At 41.2% G+C, this 17190-nt stretch overlaps 1 protein-coding gene across 8 annotated transcripts in view; it reads right to left on the reverse strand.

The window, feature by feature from the left end:
- Positions 1-6665: 6665 nt before the first annotated feature.
- Positions 6666-17190, reverse strand: part of elmo1 (engulfment and cell motility 1 (ced-12 homolog, C. elegans)) — a 108974-nt gene continuing 98449 nt past the window's right edge. For 7 of the 8 annotated variants that reach the window (XM_044171048.1, XM_044171045.1, XM_044171047.1 and 4 more), the window contains 5 exons: positions 16857-16969; positions 12832-12939; positions 12337-12419; positions 9805-9882; positions 6666-8174 (listed from right to left, as the gene is read on the reverse strand). In XM_044171048.1, the coding sequence (XP_044026983.1) occupies positions 7974-8174; positions 9805-9882; positions 12337-12419; positions 12832-12939; positions 16857-16969 (583 nt within the window). In that variant the 3' untranslated portion in view covers positions 6666-7973. The remainder of the gene's footprint in view (positions 8175-9804; positions 9883-12336; positions 12420-12831; positions 12940-16856; positions 16970-17190) is intronic. The other variant, XM_044171051.1, reaches the window with a different exon arrangement.

Consider the following 17190-nt stretch of genomic DNA (forward strand, 5'->3'; position numbering starts at 1 on the left):
AAAAAAACTTTAAACTGATTTTAAAGCTCTCCTGTCTTTCCTGGTTTTAGAGCAGAAACTTTCTGCAGGTCCTGTATCTCTATAATTCTTGACTGAAGGGTCCTATGGCATCTTAAACAGCTGAGAGTCTTACCTGATTTTGCAACAGTAGTCTTCAGCCTGTTCCTTGGCTGTTGCAGAGAGCCATCTTGACACTATTTTCCTATTGAAGCCCTATGCCTGCTGTCATCCTACACACACACTGGCACTGGCAGGTTCTGCAGTGGTAAATATAGATGCACAGGGCTGGATTTGGCTCGCCTTAGTCTTGTGTCAATCCCACACAGTGCAGCATGAAAAAAAATGGCCCGATGGGAGACATTTTTCTCTCTCCTCCTTTATCGATCTCTCACTGTCACTTTTTCCTCACACACCTGTGATCAGACAAACACGGAAATGACGAATTGTTACTCCAGGAAATTCTTCTGAAATACACAAAGAAACAAAAATGACATTTACGACTTTGATGAGAAGCATTACTGTCTCATGGGACTCTCTGGTGAACATGTAGACAGGGAAAAAAAGAGCTTGAGTTGGATTTGTACCATGTAACAATAATATTGATTGTGTGATGCCTTATTGATTACTGTATGGGAAACTCTCTGCTCACCATTTCCAGGGAAGTCAGACAGTAGGGTCAGCTAGAGAGCAGCACCAGTTGGGAGAGCGTTTCTTCAGAATAGAAGATGCTTGCTAACAGGCCACTCGGTTGGAGGGCAGCCCCTCTATCCATCAGGTATTTGTTTCATTTGTTGCAGCCTTGGGTTGGGTGGGGCTGGCAGTGGGGAAATCTAAAAGATTTATTGGTGCATCAGACAGATATCCCCTGTGGTCCTCAGTACATAACCATCCATCTTTCATCTCCCCCACACTCTTCTTTATCAAAGCCAGTCACTGCCGAACATATGGTGACTTTCCAAAACTCAGGAGCAATTAGAGGAGCAAACCTCACAGTCCAAAAACACACCCAAGGCAAAGTTCAGCTCATTTGTTGTCACGTTAAAAAGTCTCTTCTTCACCACCTCCCCTTCCTCAGTGGTGCTCTTGCTCTTCAAAGCTATCCCGAGTGATTCATGGGCTCCGGTTTACAACAAAGTACCCGTCCATTTCACAACATCAAGAGGTGTCAACCTTCACCAGATTTAGATCCTGAGCGACGCAGAGGAGAACAAAAGACTTGCGTATGACATGTTCACTTGCTCAGACTGTTTTTCACCAAAATAGAACAAAAGATTTTGATGTGTGTGTGTGTTGGAGTGGAAACAAGAGAGATGAAGGTGGTTTAGTGATATAAAGAGGACATCAAAAGAAAGAAAGAAAAGGCCGTGCTGGGGTTTGACTAAAATGTATATGTTTTTAAAAAATGAATGAGAGGCAGAGATGACAGGTGACTGTGGGACCGTTTTAGCTCTGTTATGTTTTGTTTCTTCATGACAGATATGTTTCATGGCATGTGGGAATATGACAAAAGGTACAAAAAAGTAAGGCATTTTATAAATACAGATACTATTGTTCTTTAGCTATTCAAGCTCCAATAATTAGAAGACAAACAAGTTCTGGATGAAGAATTTCCTCAGTTCGCATAGTTTTTGATATGTACTTTTTTGACATCTTTTTCTAACTTAGACAACGAGGAAATACGTATTTAACATCATAAATATTATTGAATTTTCTGAGAAAGTTTGGTTTCCAAGAATGAACTTTGACCTGCAGCTTTTAAGCCAGAATGGAGGAAAAGTCCTAAAAGTGCTCCAAAAAAATGGAAATTTCAAAGTCTACAAATCCACTGATACAGTTGAAAGCTCCAGAACAGCTATTAAATAGACCTTGTGGTGAGATTATTTTCTTAAGTGCTGTTTCCAGGGTTAAGAATGAACTTCAGAGTTTGGTTCCTTAGAGCACGTATCTATGTGACAAATAAACTTGATCTCCTCCAATCTACAACAGTTTTTCAGTCATGCCGAGTGAATGCATCTTGGCAGACTACTCCTCTCGCAGTCTATTAGAAATGCATTAGTCCTGCTGTGATTGCATAACTCTTGTAAACACTGACTGACTGCAGCAGTCTTTTCAATCAATCACCACACCACCATCAGTGACGATAAGACTTTCAGATTCATTACTGAGATAGCTGAGATTAAACAACTGTTTATTGGTGGACATAGAAATCAATTTCAGAGTTGTATCCGTTTATCTAAATCACAGTTTCCCACTCTGCCGGGATGATCTTTGTCTGGGTTAATGCAATCATTTCGCCCTGCTAATCCTGGCCCAGGGCCCCAGGTGCTGCAGATGGAGGAGCAGGCCCAGCCATCTGCCTATTCAGAGAGAAAATGTACCTACCAGCTCTAGGTTTAAGCTGTTAACATGCAGTTACACTGCAGTAGTATGACACCTTTTTTGGTGTTACTCATCTAATTTTAAAATACAAAGCATAAATACCCTTAAACTATAACTTAACACCAGGCTGAAAATCAGCTTATCATTGCCCTTGTCAGTTGAAAGTTTGAAAGGCTATTGCAAATCGTGTGGTCAGAACTGTGCTCTGTTGCACCTGTAAGTAACCACACCCAACAGTCATGTCACAGTGTACTGACACACCTTAAGAGTACACTTAAACATCACTGCAGCAAGGTGAGAAGTTAAACCACTGGAGGTCAACAAAACCTATATTATTAGGTAGTGTTACATTTCTCTGTAATCATTTCTACACAGCAGGAAAAGTAAGCTACATGAGATACTAAATTCACTCTCTTTTAGCTCTGTTTTTGGTCACTACCTAGTCCTAAGGGAAATATCTGGCTCTTTAACTGCTAGATGCTCCACTATGTTCACCAGCTAGCCGCTAACTGCAAACATCTGCTGTTTTGTGCTGAGAAGGCAGCATACAAATGGGTTTTAGAGCTTTTTCACTGAAAACAGCTTCTTGCTGCAGACGAGACGACACTATGTGAGCGGTGAGAGTGAATCAAAACAGTAAAGTTGCGGGTCGGACAGCTAAACAATGTGCTGAAACTAGCTATAAAGCTCTGCAAAGTCGAGCGGAGCTGCAGATTCAGGTGATAATTACCTGTAGGTACGAGCAACGCCTCTCACATTGTTTTCACATTATCATTTGACACATTGTTATTATAAAATACATGGCCGCTTTAAGTATTTCTTTATAACCTTGAATATTCATGACCATATATGCTAAAACGTTTGAAAATCTCATTATGTATTACTTCTTAGGAGTTTAACACTCAAAAACTCAACGCTTAATCAGGACTGTGTGGGCGTAGTTCGATCAAATTTGATGGACAGTTGCCTGGGGCTTTAGCAAACAATCCCTCAACTGTCATCAAATTTTGATTCAAATGTTGCTAAGCTCTTATTGGTGCTCAGACATTTATGTATCTGTGGTCTATTGGGATTTGAGTCTGAGTTATTAATCAATAACTCTCTGCTCTATCCAGACTCAGCACCTGGAGGTGTCCGTCACATGCTGCACCCAGCATTGTTCAGTCTGCTCCACGCTGACGATTGTTGCTTTTGGATCAGGTGAATAATAGGTGAATAATAATGTACAAGAGATATGGATCTGTCCCTCCAGTAATCAATAATATCAGTGTAGCAGAACTCTCTGCGGCCTCTGACGGGTCCACATTGGACAAATGTCTCCAGTAATGAGAGACTCGGAGAGAATAAGCCAAGAAAACAAGTCAATACAAATGATGAGCAGGAAAACTTAGAATAGCTCTCGCACATGTTTTTCTCTCTGCCCCTTTTAGCACCATTAGATTTGTGATTTACTCGAGTAAGATGACATTTTGTCAATAACACCCTTAGGGAACGACTGAACTATGGCAGCGCATTCGATAACAAAAGATAACAAGTATAGTTTCACCCTTAATCCTCCCCTACTTCGAAGACACTTTGATGATCACTTTGAAGCACAAGATCTATTACAACTTCGAGAAAGGTTAAAGGATTTGTTCGCCCATATCACAAAAAAAAACACATTTTCTGAAATTTGGTTTTATTTGCTAAGATTTTGAAATATCTGCTGCTACCTCAATATGGAGGTGAATTAAATTTTATACGATGCTCACATTCACAGCAATGAAAAATGTGGCAGTGTACTTGATAATCCACAGACCTCACTGTCAACAGTTTTAATTAGAAATATTGCCTCGGTAGGAAGTGTTTATTGTTTATGTGTTTGGCTGAAGTGACCCTGCAAACACTATCAAGTGGACACTAACGAGGGCAGAAGGCAGACTCGTCTGGATGTCATGCCAACTTGCTTGAAAGCTTATTGTGGAAGAACGCGTGTCCGTATAATCAGTTCCAGCCTTAATCTGATTTGATTACTGTGTCCTGCTGTACGACGAGAGGAGCTGCACCCTGCTGGCTGCAGCCCTCCGGCTGCTGTCACACACTCTGTGTGAAGTCTCCAAGAACTTGTAATGAGGCCAGCCAAGTCCTTTTCTCTCCTGTCTTTCACAGGCGAGTGTGCATGGAAACACACAATGGCAATGAGTACCTCAGGGAATCAAGATAATGGTAAGTACATAAAAATAGCTACTTTGCAAGATTGTTTTTTCCAACAGCTAAGAGTGTGCACATTCACATACTGTTCACACACACAGTGTCACTGATATAGCTATAAATCCATGTTAATTATCACCAGAAGATTCCCACAGAGATGTATTAATGGGTGTCAGAGGTTAAATCTGGGTTTGAGTGTGTGTCAGACAAAGCTGGATCAATATCTAAATAAAGCAAGGTTTACAGGGAGTGGACAAAATAATAGGAACACCTCACATTGTAGTAGTCCTGCAGATTGGTTCAGGTGACACAGTTAGAGGTCTTAAAACATTATTGTTATTTTTGAGGCTGAATTTTCTTTTGTTAGGAAAGTATCCAGTTACTCTCAGCGTCTTGTGGCCACTTTTCCAGTCTTTGGCATTATGTTGTCATGATTTTTTCCTCTTGTCACATAAATTTGCAGTTCAGAACTGATGGCAGGTATGTCGCTGATTTTACTCCTGTACATTTCATTTCAATTCCTCTTGTTCTTTCTGTGTCCCTCTCCGTTGTTTTTCCTCTTCCATCATTGCTAACGAGTGGCTAATAGAGTTTCATCTGGGCCATCAGCTCTAGTGAGTAATCCACTTCACAGACCAGCTCTGCTGGACCCACACCACAGCTACCCCTCCCAGGAATGGAGCCATTTAAGTGTGACTGTTGACACATCTGCACGCTGTGTGTGAGGGAGAGACACTGTGAGTGTATGAAAGCCTTGGTGGTAGGCAAGAGAGAGTGTTTTCTTTTGTTGCCCAAGAGAGTGTGAGACAGATGCTATTAGGCACTGACTTACATTTCTAATGAGCACAGTGGCATCAGTATCCATTCGTGAGTGAACAATCTTCCCCTGAAGTCAGAGCTCAGTGGAGGTTCCTGGGCTGGGTGGTAGATAGAGCCGTCAAGCAGGAAATGGTGTCACACACTGAGGAGTAAGGGACTGCTACGACTTATGTGCAGGGAAATAAGTATCCTGCGACACAGCCAGGCATGTAATGGGAAAACCCAGGCACCAAAACCAAGGACGCACACACACACACACAAAGGCAAACTGAGCTAAAATATTCAGCTTCAAAAAGGTGGATCCTCGCTCATTCTGGGTCATAAATCACAGTAGTGTTTGACAGATTGTTTTCCACATAAATATTTAAGAATGATGACAGCTTTTGCAATGATTGATCTGAATAAGTTGAGTTTGGCATTCAAATTCTGCTTCATTTTCTGCAGTATTGAGATGTTGAGCACATTCTATGGATCAAAACTAATATTACCTTTTCAAATAGCCCCCTTTAACATATAGAAAATATAACTTTATGGGGAGATTTGTATAGAGGAAATTTAATAAATCTTTGTTAAAGATGTAAGGACCATGTTTGAGCTTGAAGTCTGAATACATGAGAGGTTCAAGAGTGAGGGGTGTCTTTCCAGAAATGACAGCTCAGAGTGAAATATCAGAGGCTACTGAGGCATTTTCATCAAATGCTGTTAAGTTGGATGGAGCAGCAGCAGCTCAGAGGACACCTGCAGGCTGTGCGAGCTGGACAGAAGGAGATGAACCTGGAGTCTCTGAGGAGGAGGTGGTGGGATGGTGGAGAAACTGTGCACAACACCTCCCACCCACCCAACCATGAGGTGTGTGTGATGAGGAGCACCTTCAGTGACCAGGCAATGATTTCAGCACTTACCAAGCAGTGCTGCAGGTGTCTCTTTGTTTCCCTTTGCTACAGACTGATTGACACTGACTGAATAAATCAAAGATACAATGATAAAAGTTAAGAGGTAAAGAAAACTCATATGGTATTGTATTATCTCTGTTACACATTTGTAACAAAATAATTATTTGCAACATGTATTTAATTGTTAATCTAGTGCAATATATTTCTGTAGACTTAGTTGGGCTGCTTGAAGCAGGGGAAACAGCTAAACAAAACTAAATTTCGGCACCGACTTGTTTGTTCTTAATCAATGACCAACCTTTCACCTGCATGTTCAAAGCACCAGTATGATCCTTTAAGTGCATGTGGTTCATGAATGAAGAGAGGAACAGAAGGAAAAAGTAGTTACGGTTCTTAAATCTTTAATGTAAACAGCAGTTTTGAGGGGCTTTGAAAATTCCTAAAGAAAAAACATCTGAAGGTATTAAATAGGAAGGGGAAAAATATATAAATCATACTAGGAATAACAACCATGATCTGTTTTTAAATTAAAAAAATACATAAACTTTCAATTTTGTGGCCATATAGTCCTGAACACACACAAAAAAGACAACTTTCCTTGACCAAAACACTAACATCCTCTTTGTAATACTCACTACCTGGCAGTTTCACAATTTTAAATCACTAAATTATGACCATCTTACAAATGATAAACAAAAAAAAGCTCAAATATTGCTTAGGAATGTTGTGTACAGCAGTCATTACAACGAGAGAGACTCAAATGAGGGAGAGACGAGTGTGTGTTTGTATGTGTGTTTCACAATGATGGTGCTTTTATGGTTGTTTTTGGCAAAGCCACTGTGTAAGGTGTGTACAATATGCAATAAGCAGCGGTGGGATGATAACATTAACATTAGAATATTTAAATGAAAGGCTTTTTACTGTAGTACAGTGCCTTGATTTTGAGGATCGACTTATTCTAACAGTCTTCAATATATGTGTAGCAGGACAGAACAGATATAAGAGACTATTTTCATGAAGTATTCCTCCTAAAATGTACTTCAACCTTCCTTTCAGTCTCTTGGGAAACACTGAGCTGTCACAAATACTGTAAGTGAGAATGTGACAGGAAATACAGCTGGAAAGCTGACGACAAAACACAAAACCCTGTCCCTCCCTGCTCCTGAACTACACAACCATCAACCCTCCCCCCACAAAAGCCCTGAGGAAAAATAATAAAGTAAACATAAAAAAGCAATGAAGAAGCTGAATCAAATTAGAATTTCTAAGCATTTGTCTACAAAAATCTTCAAGCAAAATGACAGCTGGCGCCTCGGCTGAGAAGGAGTGAATATTTCAAAACATCAGACACGGGAGGAGAGCGAGGAAGAAGACGCAGGACGACCAATGACAGGCCAAACAAATACTTCCTGGTTTCTCTTCTCTTCTTCATGGCAACGTGATGACTCTGCATCGACCCAGAGTCCCCCAAGTGCAGCGAGCCTATTCTTATGAACCATTTTCTCTTTTATAAAGGTCTAGCAAGAAGCAAGAGGAAAATAGTTCAATAAATCCTTTTTCTCTCAATCACAGTTCATTTTTTATATTATACGGTTTTATTTGTTTTTGTTCCAGTTTGTACGAAAAGGGGATTGGTCCAGTGAGTACAGTAGGTGCTGGGTGGGTTTGGGTTCGGGCTCGTTGGGTCTTCGTCTAGTTACAGTCGTAAACAAAGTCATAGTTGCTAGGTTCTTTGGGAATTGGGGGCGGGGCCTCAGGAATCTGGATGTTCTCTAGATCCAGGAGGCGGAGCTTCATCTCCATGGAGAGGAGGGTGTCCATGTCAGATTTGGTGTACTCGCTGGTCATCTCCTTACCCAGGAGGGCGTTTAGACCATCTGTCCACACGCAGTACTGCAGAGAGATGGACAGAGGTAGATTAAAAATTAAAACAAAATCGGTACTGGCAGAAAGAAACTGAAGTCATAAACACAAAACTGAATACTTCCAAAGTCTACAAACTATAATTAAGTATGATATGTTTTCAAATTCAAAGCAAGCCGTTGACAGCGTACAGACTCCACCTGCTACAGAGACATGCAGGCCTAGAAGAAGCTAACCACCGAGGGAGGAAAGTTTGTGTACACTGTGACTCAGGAGAAACAGAGCGAGGACACCTTCTTCTCTCTCTTGTCCTAAATACAAACTTTTATGTTTAAAAAATATCTAAAAAAACTTTCTGGATTCAAGCACTGAGAAAATGATGTGAATTACCCTTAGAGGAAGTCTCGAGGTATTAGACCTGAGTATGCAATGTGTAATATTATGCCATAATCTATGTAAAACAAGAACACTCCCTGTCTATTTGCCAAGTTGCCAGGGGCTATAGTTGCAGCAGAGCTGTTTTGAAGTCTTTGAGGGTTGGGTGATATGACGACATCCATACACCGTCAGTGTATAAATATAAATTTGTCTACCATCTCTGGCTTTTCTACACCATTTATACCATGGTAGCTAAGCCTTAAACAGTATATTAGGCCATTATGGACAATGTTGCAAATCAATGAGGAGAAATGTTTTATGGAAATATTGGATTTTTCTCACTTGATTTTCCAGAAATGTACTATATGATGATAAATATTGACATCGTAATATAAAGTTACATATACTATGATTTTATCCATATCCCTCACTCATAACTGCAAATTCTCAATGTCTCTGAATGCTTACCATTAAAATGACACAGCATTTTAACATTTTCCTTTTAAACCTGTGTTACAAGTGTTTTATTTTACATCGCTGAGACCGAGTCCTCACAAAGCAATGGATATTGTAATAATAAATATTCAGTCTGTAGCTATACAAGGCCTGCCTGTAGCTGTCTTTTTATTGTTTAGGGATTTTTATTGTCTTTTTATTGTTTAGGGATTTTTTATTGTTTAGGGATTTTACCATGTTAAAACTTGAGACTTGATGTTACTTGATAATGCAGGTTTCAAAATGTTTAAAAAGAAAATTGCCTTTACAAATGATTTATGAGGAAGGAACTGCATTCAACATGCTTGCTAGACCTCAAGTACACACACAATGTGTTATGGTGAGAAAATGTTAATGTACATGTAACAGGGCATCTTTAATTGTTAAAGCAGCCAAATCCAAGTCAAGTCTCAAATCCTCATTTTTGTGACTTACGTCTGGCACAAGTTCAAGTCTCAAGACTACAGTCTCTCTCAGTTATAAGTATTATAGTTTTATTTTCTAGTTTTTTATACAGTTAGCATTATCTAATCTTAATTTATAGCTAATTTGTGCCAGAGAAATGTTGTAAAAAATACAATACACATACATTTAGTCCACTGTGTATGTTTCAAATGAACCACTTAAATACGCTGTAGTGATGATTTCCAGTACATATCTGACTTCTACACTTGCATATACACTATACTTAGGAAAAAGTAAAGAAAAACCTCTCTCTTTGTGCGATCACACATGTTCATTCTGTGTGACAGTGTCCACATCCACAGGGCTGCTACCGTTGGCTTACCTCATGCTTGTCAGGAGCAATAAAGTTTAAATACTCGTCCGACTCATAGAGGACAGAGAAGGCCAGCTCTAACACCTCCTGGAGAGAGGACAGAGTGAAAGGCAGAGAGGGAGGGGTGAGAAAGAGAAAATGGTGCAAAGAGACACAGACAGTGACAGAGTGGAGGAGGTGGGATAGAGAGGTAAAAGAAAAAAAGGGTGCAAGGAAAAAATAAGAAGAAGGAACAGGTGAGATTTACACCACAGGGCTGCCATACCAATGCAATCTCCCTCTCCTCCTCACGTCTTGTCACCATCTGTTACATCAGCTGCACATTAACTCATCAGGTATCAGCGAGGTACAACTCAAAGAGAAGCATACCTGGGATGCCCTCAGATACTAGAAATTGAAAAATGCCTGGGGAGACTGGGAACGTGATGTGATATGGTATGATTTCAGGTTTATTCCCTCAAACTCCATTCTGGTCTATTGTAGGAAATGAATTGAATGCAGTGTGAGGACAGAACAGGGACACGAGAGCCAGATTTGTATACTTGAAAGCAATTCATTAAATGCTTGCTTGCAATTTGCGTGAAATTAGCGTCTGATTTACTAAAGCAGCAGGTAATTACACAGCCAGAGACTGGGGCTGCAGCCTAGGTGCACTTTGTGAGGGATAGCTTAAAAGATGCAGTTCAGTTGTGTGGCTTTGTGACAGATCAGGAGGCTTAGAAGAGAAAAGATGTTATGATGTTATGCTGAAATAGAAATACTTACAACTGAAGTAATGGGAGTTCAAAACATTTACTACAGCCAAAATTCAATTCAAGAAACACTTATTTGGATATCTATTACTCAATATATACTCTTTATTCATTGAAAAGTTTATATAACATTCAATGAGTTTTTAAAACCTCAAATTAAGGTATAGAGATGGAAAAACCTTAAAAGACACAAAAGGTTGTACAAACAGGACTAAGAGCCATGCTAGCGGCTCTGTAGCAGTGCTCTGAGCTAAATCCTAATGACAGCATGGCTAAACTAAGATGGTGAACATGGTAAACATTATATCTGCTTAACAGCAGCATGTTAACATTGTCACTATGAGCATGTTGTAAATTAAATAAGTGTAATCCCCACAGTGCATTAACAGCTTCCTTAGCAGTTCGAGTTTACGGCCACAAAAACACTGTGCTCTTTATTTGGAGTAATAAAAAGTATATTGTGTTTATTTATCAATGCTCTTTTTTAACAGTTGTTTTTTTGTTGATGAACTAATTAAGTGCAGGTCCCCTTTCTTGCAGTGCTTTGTCTGCTATCATTTAATATATTTCAATAAAATACTGCTTAATTAAATCTTCTTTTCCCCACCTCAGCCTTATTTTGATATAGCTGCACAAATCTGCACCTGCTCTTCAGATGCAGAGATTTTCCACACAAATCGCACCTGTTGCAAATTGCATGAACTTTAGTAAATACAGCAGAAAATGCAATCATCCACACTTATCATATATCCCCCAGTCATTTGTGTGATCCTCCCTTTAAAATGCATGTTCATAAAGCAGAAAGATGTGCTTCAGTAATGAGATGCAAAATGCGGCACAGATGAAAGGCAAACTGCAGGTCGGTGCACCTGTTTGCTAAATAACACACATGTCTTGAGGCACAGAAGGTGTCTGAAACAAGGTAAATATGGCCCTGAGTACATACTTACGAGAGATACAGTATATGTGTATATGGAATAATTATAAAAAGTAATGACAAGAACTGCTTATGATGCGTTTGGAAGAATTTTGGAAACAAAGCCTGAAAACCCTCCTTGCTACCTCACCCTCCCACCTCTGTCTCAGTGTCCCACAAATGGTCCACATGCCAGCTGTGCTCTAAAGCCCATAGAGGTGACTTTGGCTGGCCTTGTAACAGTGAGTAATGAAATGTGCTCGTGTTCTCATTCACAAGGCCGGGACAGGCCTGCTAGACGGCCCGCAGACCCCCCTCAGGTCTTTCTCCTAGACCTGCGCTTATCGACAAGGTAATAAAGGAGACAAAGCGGGGAGGAGGCGTGCTCCTTTGTCTTCAAGGCTATTTATCCAAGATCCAATATATCAGAGTCCCGTGGGGGGGGGGACGAAGGTTTGCAGAAGCAAAGTGCAGGAGAAGAAGGGCTGATGTGTACACAGACAAGATGGCTCTTTCATCCTGGTTAAGGCACCGCAGAGGGCATGCCGATGTATTACTTTTAAATTTAAGCAGTAAAGAAAAGATGTCAGCATGCTTTCTTGTGTGATTTGTGTCAGCAGCTAAAAGGACTATTAGGTGATCTATTTCTACCCGACGTCACTGACTGATACGTCTCTGTGTGTAGAGCACTGAGACGCAAGTTATTGTGTTATTTCCCAAAGCAAATTTATGTAACTGACATCATGTTATGCAACTCTCACGCACACAGAAACACGTTCTCTCGCCTGGATACACACCCACCCGCCCACACACATGTATGCACGTGTACAAACACATGTACACACACACACACACACAGACACACACCCCCACCTTGTTTTGCTTCAGGGCTCCCTTCTCCTTCATGTGAGGACAGTCTTTGCCGGTGATAACAGCTTTGATATCAGCCACAGGCACTGCGGAGAGGACAGGAGTTAGTGAACAACAACAACAAAAACAACAATAACAACAACAACATCCCTGTGACAACTGTGTCATCCCAGATGGGTGGATGGTTTATTCAAGTGATTAAAAGTTAAAATTCTCCCCAGATCTGTCACTGTGCAAGCATTGCAAGTAAAACTGATAAATACCGAGTTAATACTGAGTCTTAAAGCCAACAGTCAGTGTCAGTGACAGTTACTTGTCACTGCCCATACTGTGTTTTGGGGCAATGTGTGCCTTCAGCACGGATGGAGAGTGTAGACTTGTAGAAAATACATATTTTAATAAATATTGTGAGCTACAAGGCATAGTAAGTGCAATATAAAATACATACGGTGTCACAATAATGGGTAAAGACTATCAGTAATTTCACTTGACACTCACGTTTGTCCTGTAAAGAGTCGTGGGGCACTTCGCCCTGAGGGCTCTCTTCCAAATCTCCATAGTGCAGGACTTTATGGTTCGGAGACAGACGGCAATACCAAAACTTATCTGGAAGAAAACATGAGGAGAAAGGAGGAGAAAGGAAGACAGAGAGAACGAAAAGGGAGAAAGGGACAGATTTAGAGGAGTTATGAAATTATTCAGCAGCTGCCATAAGGCATCATACGGGATTATATGAGTCATCAACAGGAGAGAAAATTAGCATGGCAAAAAAATCTGTGACAAAAAAAAAAAGAAAAACTAAAAAAGAAAACAGCCTTAAGGAAAATCCACAGATGGGCCATGATGCTCTGCATGAGGGAGGGATCTTGATGGGCAACAAAACAGACAGTTGGCCTTCATCATTTTAACAATGATTCAACAACAATACACACTCAAGTAAAGATCACAAACGGATAACAAGGGTTTTTTGCCTCTGGCTCAAACTTGGCAAAGATGAAACCTTAACTGCGACCTGATGAAACAAAAACATGTACTAGGTCCTCAGCAGAGCCACCAGGCCCCAAATGCCTACTCTACCTAAAGGAAGCACCAACATGATGAAAAAAAAATTACACTTCTTTGGTGTTGCAACAAGTTTTAATTAAAATAATAAAGACTCTGTTTAAAAGGTAGTCAAACAACCAAACATCATGGTGCTTAAAATATACACTAAAATACAAAAAGCAGAACACCTGTATACTAATAAATCCTGTTTATGAAACTTTTCATATCCACTTGTTGTTGAGACTGTGTCAAAGGTGAGGATTCAACTTTAAGAAAGACAAAGACATTCAAAGACATAATTGCTGATCACGTCAAGAGTGTTTTTCTCTTGTCTGATGTGATGTGCAATCCTACAGCAGTGGAGGCCTGTAACTACCAGCTGTGTCTGTACAGCGCTGGTCACCGCCTCCACCGCCTCCACCGCCAGCCTCTACGGCCAGCCTGGTGTTCTTTAGTGGTTCCCTGCCATGGTGGGCACCGAGGCTGAGCTGGCAGTGAGCGGACACAGACTGGGGAGGTCTGGCTGGCGTGTGCATGGGTGGCACAGTCCAAATCCTAATTGCTGAAAATATACAGTTGGTGTTGCCAGGCTGGTGCACAGTGGCACCGCTCCACGGGGGAGCAGATAGAGATGTGTGTGGCAGCTGTTAGGGGAGGGGCGTTTTGGGAGAGGACGCTATCAACTGTTCAGCTTAACTGATTTGTGTGTGCATGTGTGTCTATGTACAAGCACATATGTTCTTCTTCCTTTGGCTTGAAGGCGCTGCATCTCTATCTTGGATTGAGTTTCATTCTTGTCTCACTTGAACTATAATTGTCTTAATTTGATTCAGTTGCCAGAACGTGGGTGAACGATACAGTAAGACTGAACAGAATGAGGCCAAATTTCCAATTTTAGTTTTGCTTTAGTGCAGCATTTACACAAGGTACACTCTCCTGAGCCCCAAGTGCTGTTACCTGCCAGCACCCTGCACTTAAGATTGTACAGGTAGTGTTCTTTCTTCCAAACTTCAAAACACCATCAACCTGAGCTTTTAGAGAGAAGCATCCTCTTGTAATGGGCAGACTGGCACTTTGGGGGGTAGAGAGAGAGAGAGAGAGAGAGAGAGAGAGAGAGAGAGAGAGAGAGAGAGAGAGAGAGAGAGAGCGAGAGAAGAGTCATCTGTACTGAAGTCAGCTAAATTAATATTTGATGTAGGTACTTGAGTCCCTGCAGGCTGGAGGACTTTGAAATAGTTGTACAAGATGCTGAGGGAGAAGTGGGAGAGGGAGAGATGGAGGAGGGAGCACATTTTATGTATGTAAAAAAGATAGATGCATAACAGTAGATAGAGAGTTAACATTTCTAATAAGTATAAGCATTGTGGAAGTTTGTCTGAGTAATGTAGAAAAGTCAAGAAAAAAAGGACACTAATAAACCAAGTTTCAGCGTTATGTATGCAACACCCTGCTTTTGATTTAACGTCTCATTTCATGTGAACACCAAGTGAAAATTAAACTTGCTATAGGGCTCCTTTTCATTTTTGTTCAGCATGCCTAGGTTTTGAAAGATAATGTGCTTCTTACGTTGTCGATGCATGGATATACTGTGAGTACCAGCATGAGAACAAAGGCTCAGAGAGGAGAGGGGGGGAAAGGATAGACATGTATGGGTGGAGGGAAGAGAGATGAGAGTGAGTGGACTGGATGGAGGAAGGAGCATATGAAGGTGCTGTACGTTCACGCATGCACGAGGAGAAAGATACAAAGCAAACCAGTGTTTTAGGAGCGTGTGCAGAGTGGAGAAACAGCATGTCCTTGACTCCTTCAAGAGTCCTCAGAGGCAAAGACAGTTACAGCTAGCTTGTAGCAGGCAGACAACTCGCCTATAGTCAGCCCGCTGTTGCAGCAGATTAAAGCCAATGTAACCCTACAGGCTAGTGTGCTAAATTAAATCCAGTGAGGCTCATGAACTGCTTTATATATGACTGTGTGCGGGTGTACTGCTCCTGAATGGCTAATGGTTTTCTTTCGGTGTTCAGTACATGTGCTGGTGCGCGCTTATACGTGCGCGTGTCCTCAATTCCTTTGACAAGCATTCTAAAGATCTCCGAAGTAATAACCATGATGTAGTAATATGAGACTATTCACAGCATGTCACTGGGTAAAAGCCAGACAAGCATAAATTGACTGACCACAAGCAGCGAAGATGATCAGATCTGGGTTGATGCTTTCCCACATGAACATCTGTCCTGCAACATCTTGCAGGACAGACCTGCACTCCCATACTTCTTTTCAGTTTTTTCTGTCTCTATTAATCCGGTTTTGACAACAACTGGATGACAGCTGTCAAGACGAATCGTGATCAGGCTTTTAAATGCCAGAACTCATTGGTGTCAGTAGAAAAAAAATTAAATAAATCCACCTGGGTGTGCTCAATTTAATTTGACTGACTGGAAGTACAGTTCCTGCAACAACAAACCAACCCACAACCTGAGCTTGTCACTGGGTTTCTTATTTCATGTATTTGTATAGGTAGAAAGAGGGGGTGAAGGAAAGTGCAAGAGGGAGGACAGAAGTGTGAAGGGATCGGGTTTCAACGAGATTAAATTCTCTTTGACCGACGAACAGTATATTATACAGGCTAAATGCTACCACTGCTACTCCTCTCCCTTCCTCCCTCCTCTCCTTTCTCTCTTGTGGCAGCGAGTGTGAAACACGATATTACACTGAACGATTCAAATACACTCCTATGTGAGCTGGCTGCTGGCGTTTTTACTTTCTATCCTTTTTCCACTCTCCTCCACTGTATCACTGAGAAGGTGACTTTATGTACAAGACATTTGCTTGTGTTATGTCTCAGCAAAAGATGCACTGTTTTATCATTTCCACTACACGCTCCATACTGTAGAGCCCAGGGTTACTGCAGTGTTCTCATTAGTCATTCTTTTATTTCTTTTCTCAAAGCTTTGTCTAGAAATTATCTTGACAAGTAAATGTGTTTACCCTCCTTTTGGCTTTATGTATCTTTGTATATCATTGCATGCCATATATCTGTGTATGCAGGGCCAAAGTAGGAGAAGACGGTGTGTTTGTGCATCTGAAGACTCCAGACGTGTACTGCATTTGTGTATGTGTTCGAGTAGGAGAGGCGGCGTGCCACTATATGTCTCTGCCTCGAAAGCTGACAGTTCGCACAAATTTTTCTGGCTCTATCATGACAGCAGATCCACAGCAGTCCAGAGCTTCAAAGATCTCCTGTGATACGTATCTGCTGTGGGGTTTTCATAACGCAAAGGGAATAAGGCGATGAGTGGGGGTGCAGAGAGGCGAGATAAAGAACAAAACAGACAAGCGGGGGAGACAAGAGAGGAAACAGAAGAATTGCCCTTGTGAACGCAGCAGAGGGAGATGTGAATTTGAATGCCTGTGTGGTTACGATCTGTGGATGTATGTATGTTTAAACATGTGCGTGTGCATGCGAGTGCTGTGTGTCTCACCTTGCCTCCTGCGACTGCTGATTTTCCTGAAGCAGGTTCCATCACACAACCTGTTGAGCCTCTGCTGTTTGATCAACTCCATGATCTCGGGCTGGATCTTCTCTCTCAGCTCCCTTTAGAAAAACAGAAAATGAACACACACACACACACACACACACACACACACACACACACACACACACACACACAATTAGTTTAAGAGAATTATCGAAACTGTGTAAAACACACCAGTCCAGATGTGGCGAGCAGGCAGATTTTCAAAGACCTGGAAGTGAATTATTTTACATTTCCTAGGTTTTCTGGCAGCGTGCAGTCATCTGACTAACTAAATCCC

This window comes from Siniperca chuatsi, linkage group LG17 (genome assembly GCF_020085105.1).
Source record: "Siniperca chuatsi isolate FFG_IHB_CAS linkage group LG17, ASM2008510v1, whole genome shotgun sequence".
In the NCBI taxonomy this organism is placed as follows: domain Eukaryota; kingdom Metazoa; phylum Chordata; class Actinopteri; order Centrarchiformes; family Sinipercidae; genus Siniperca; species Siniperca chuatsi.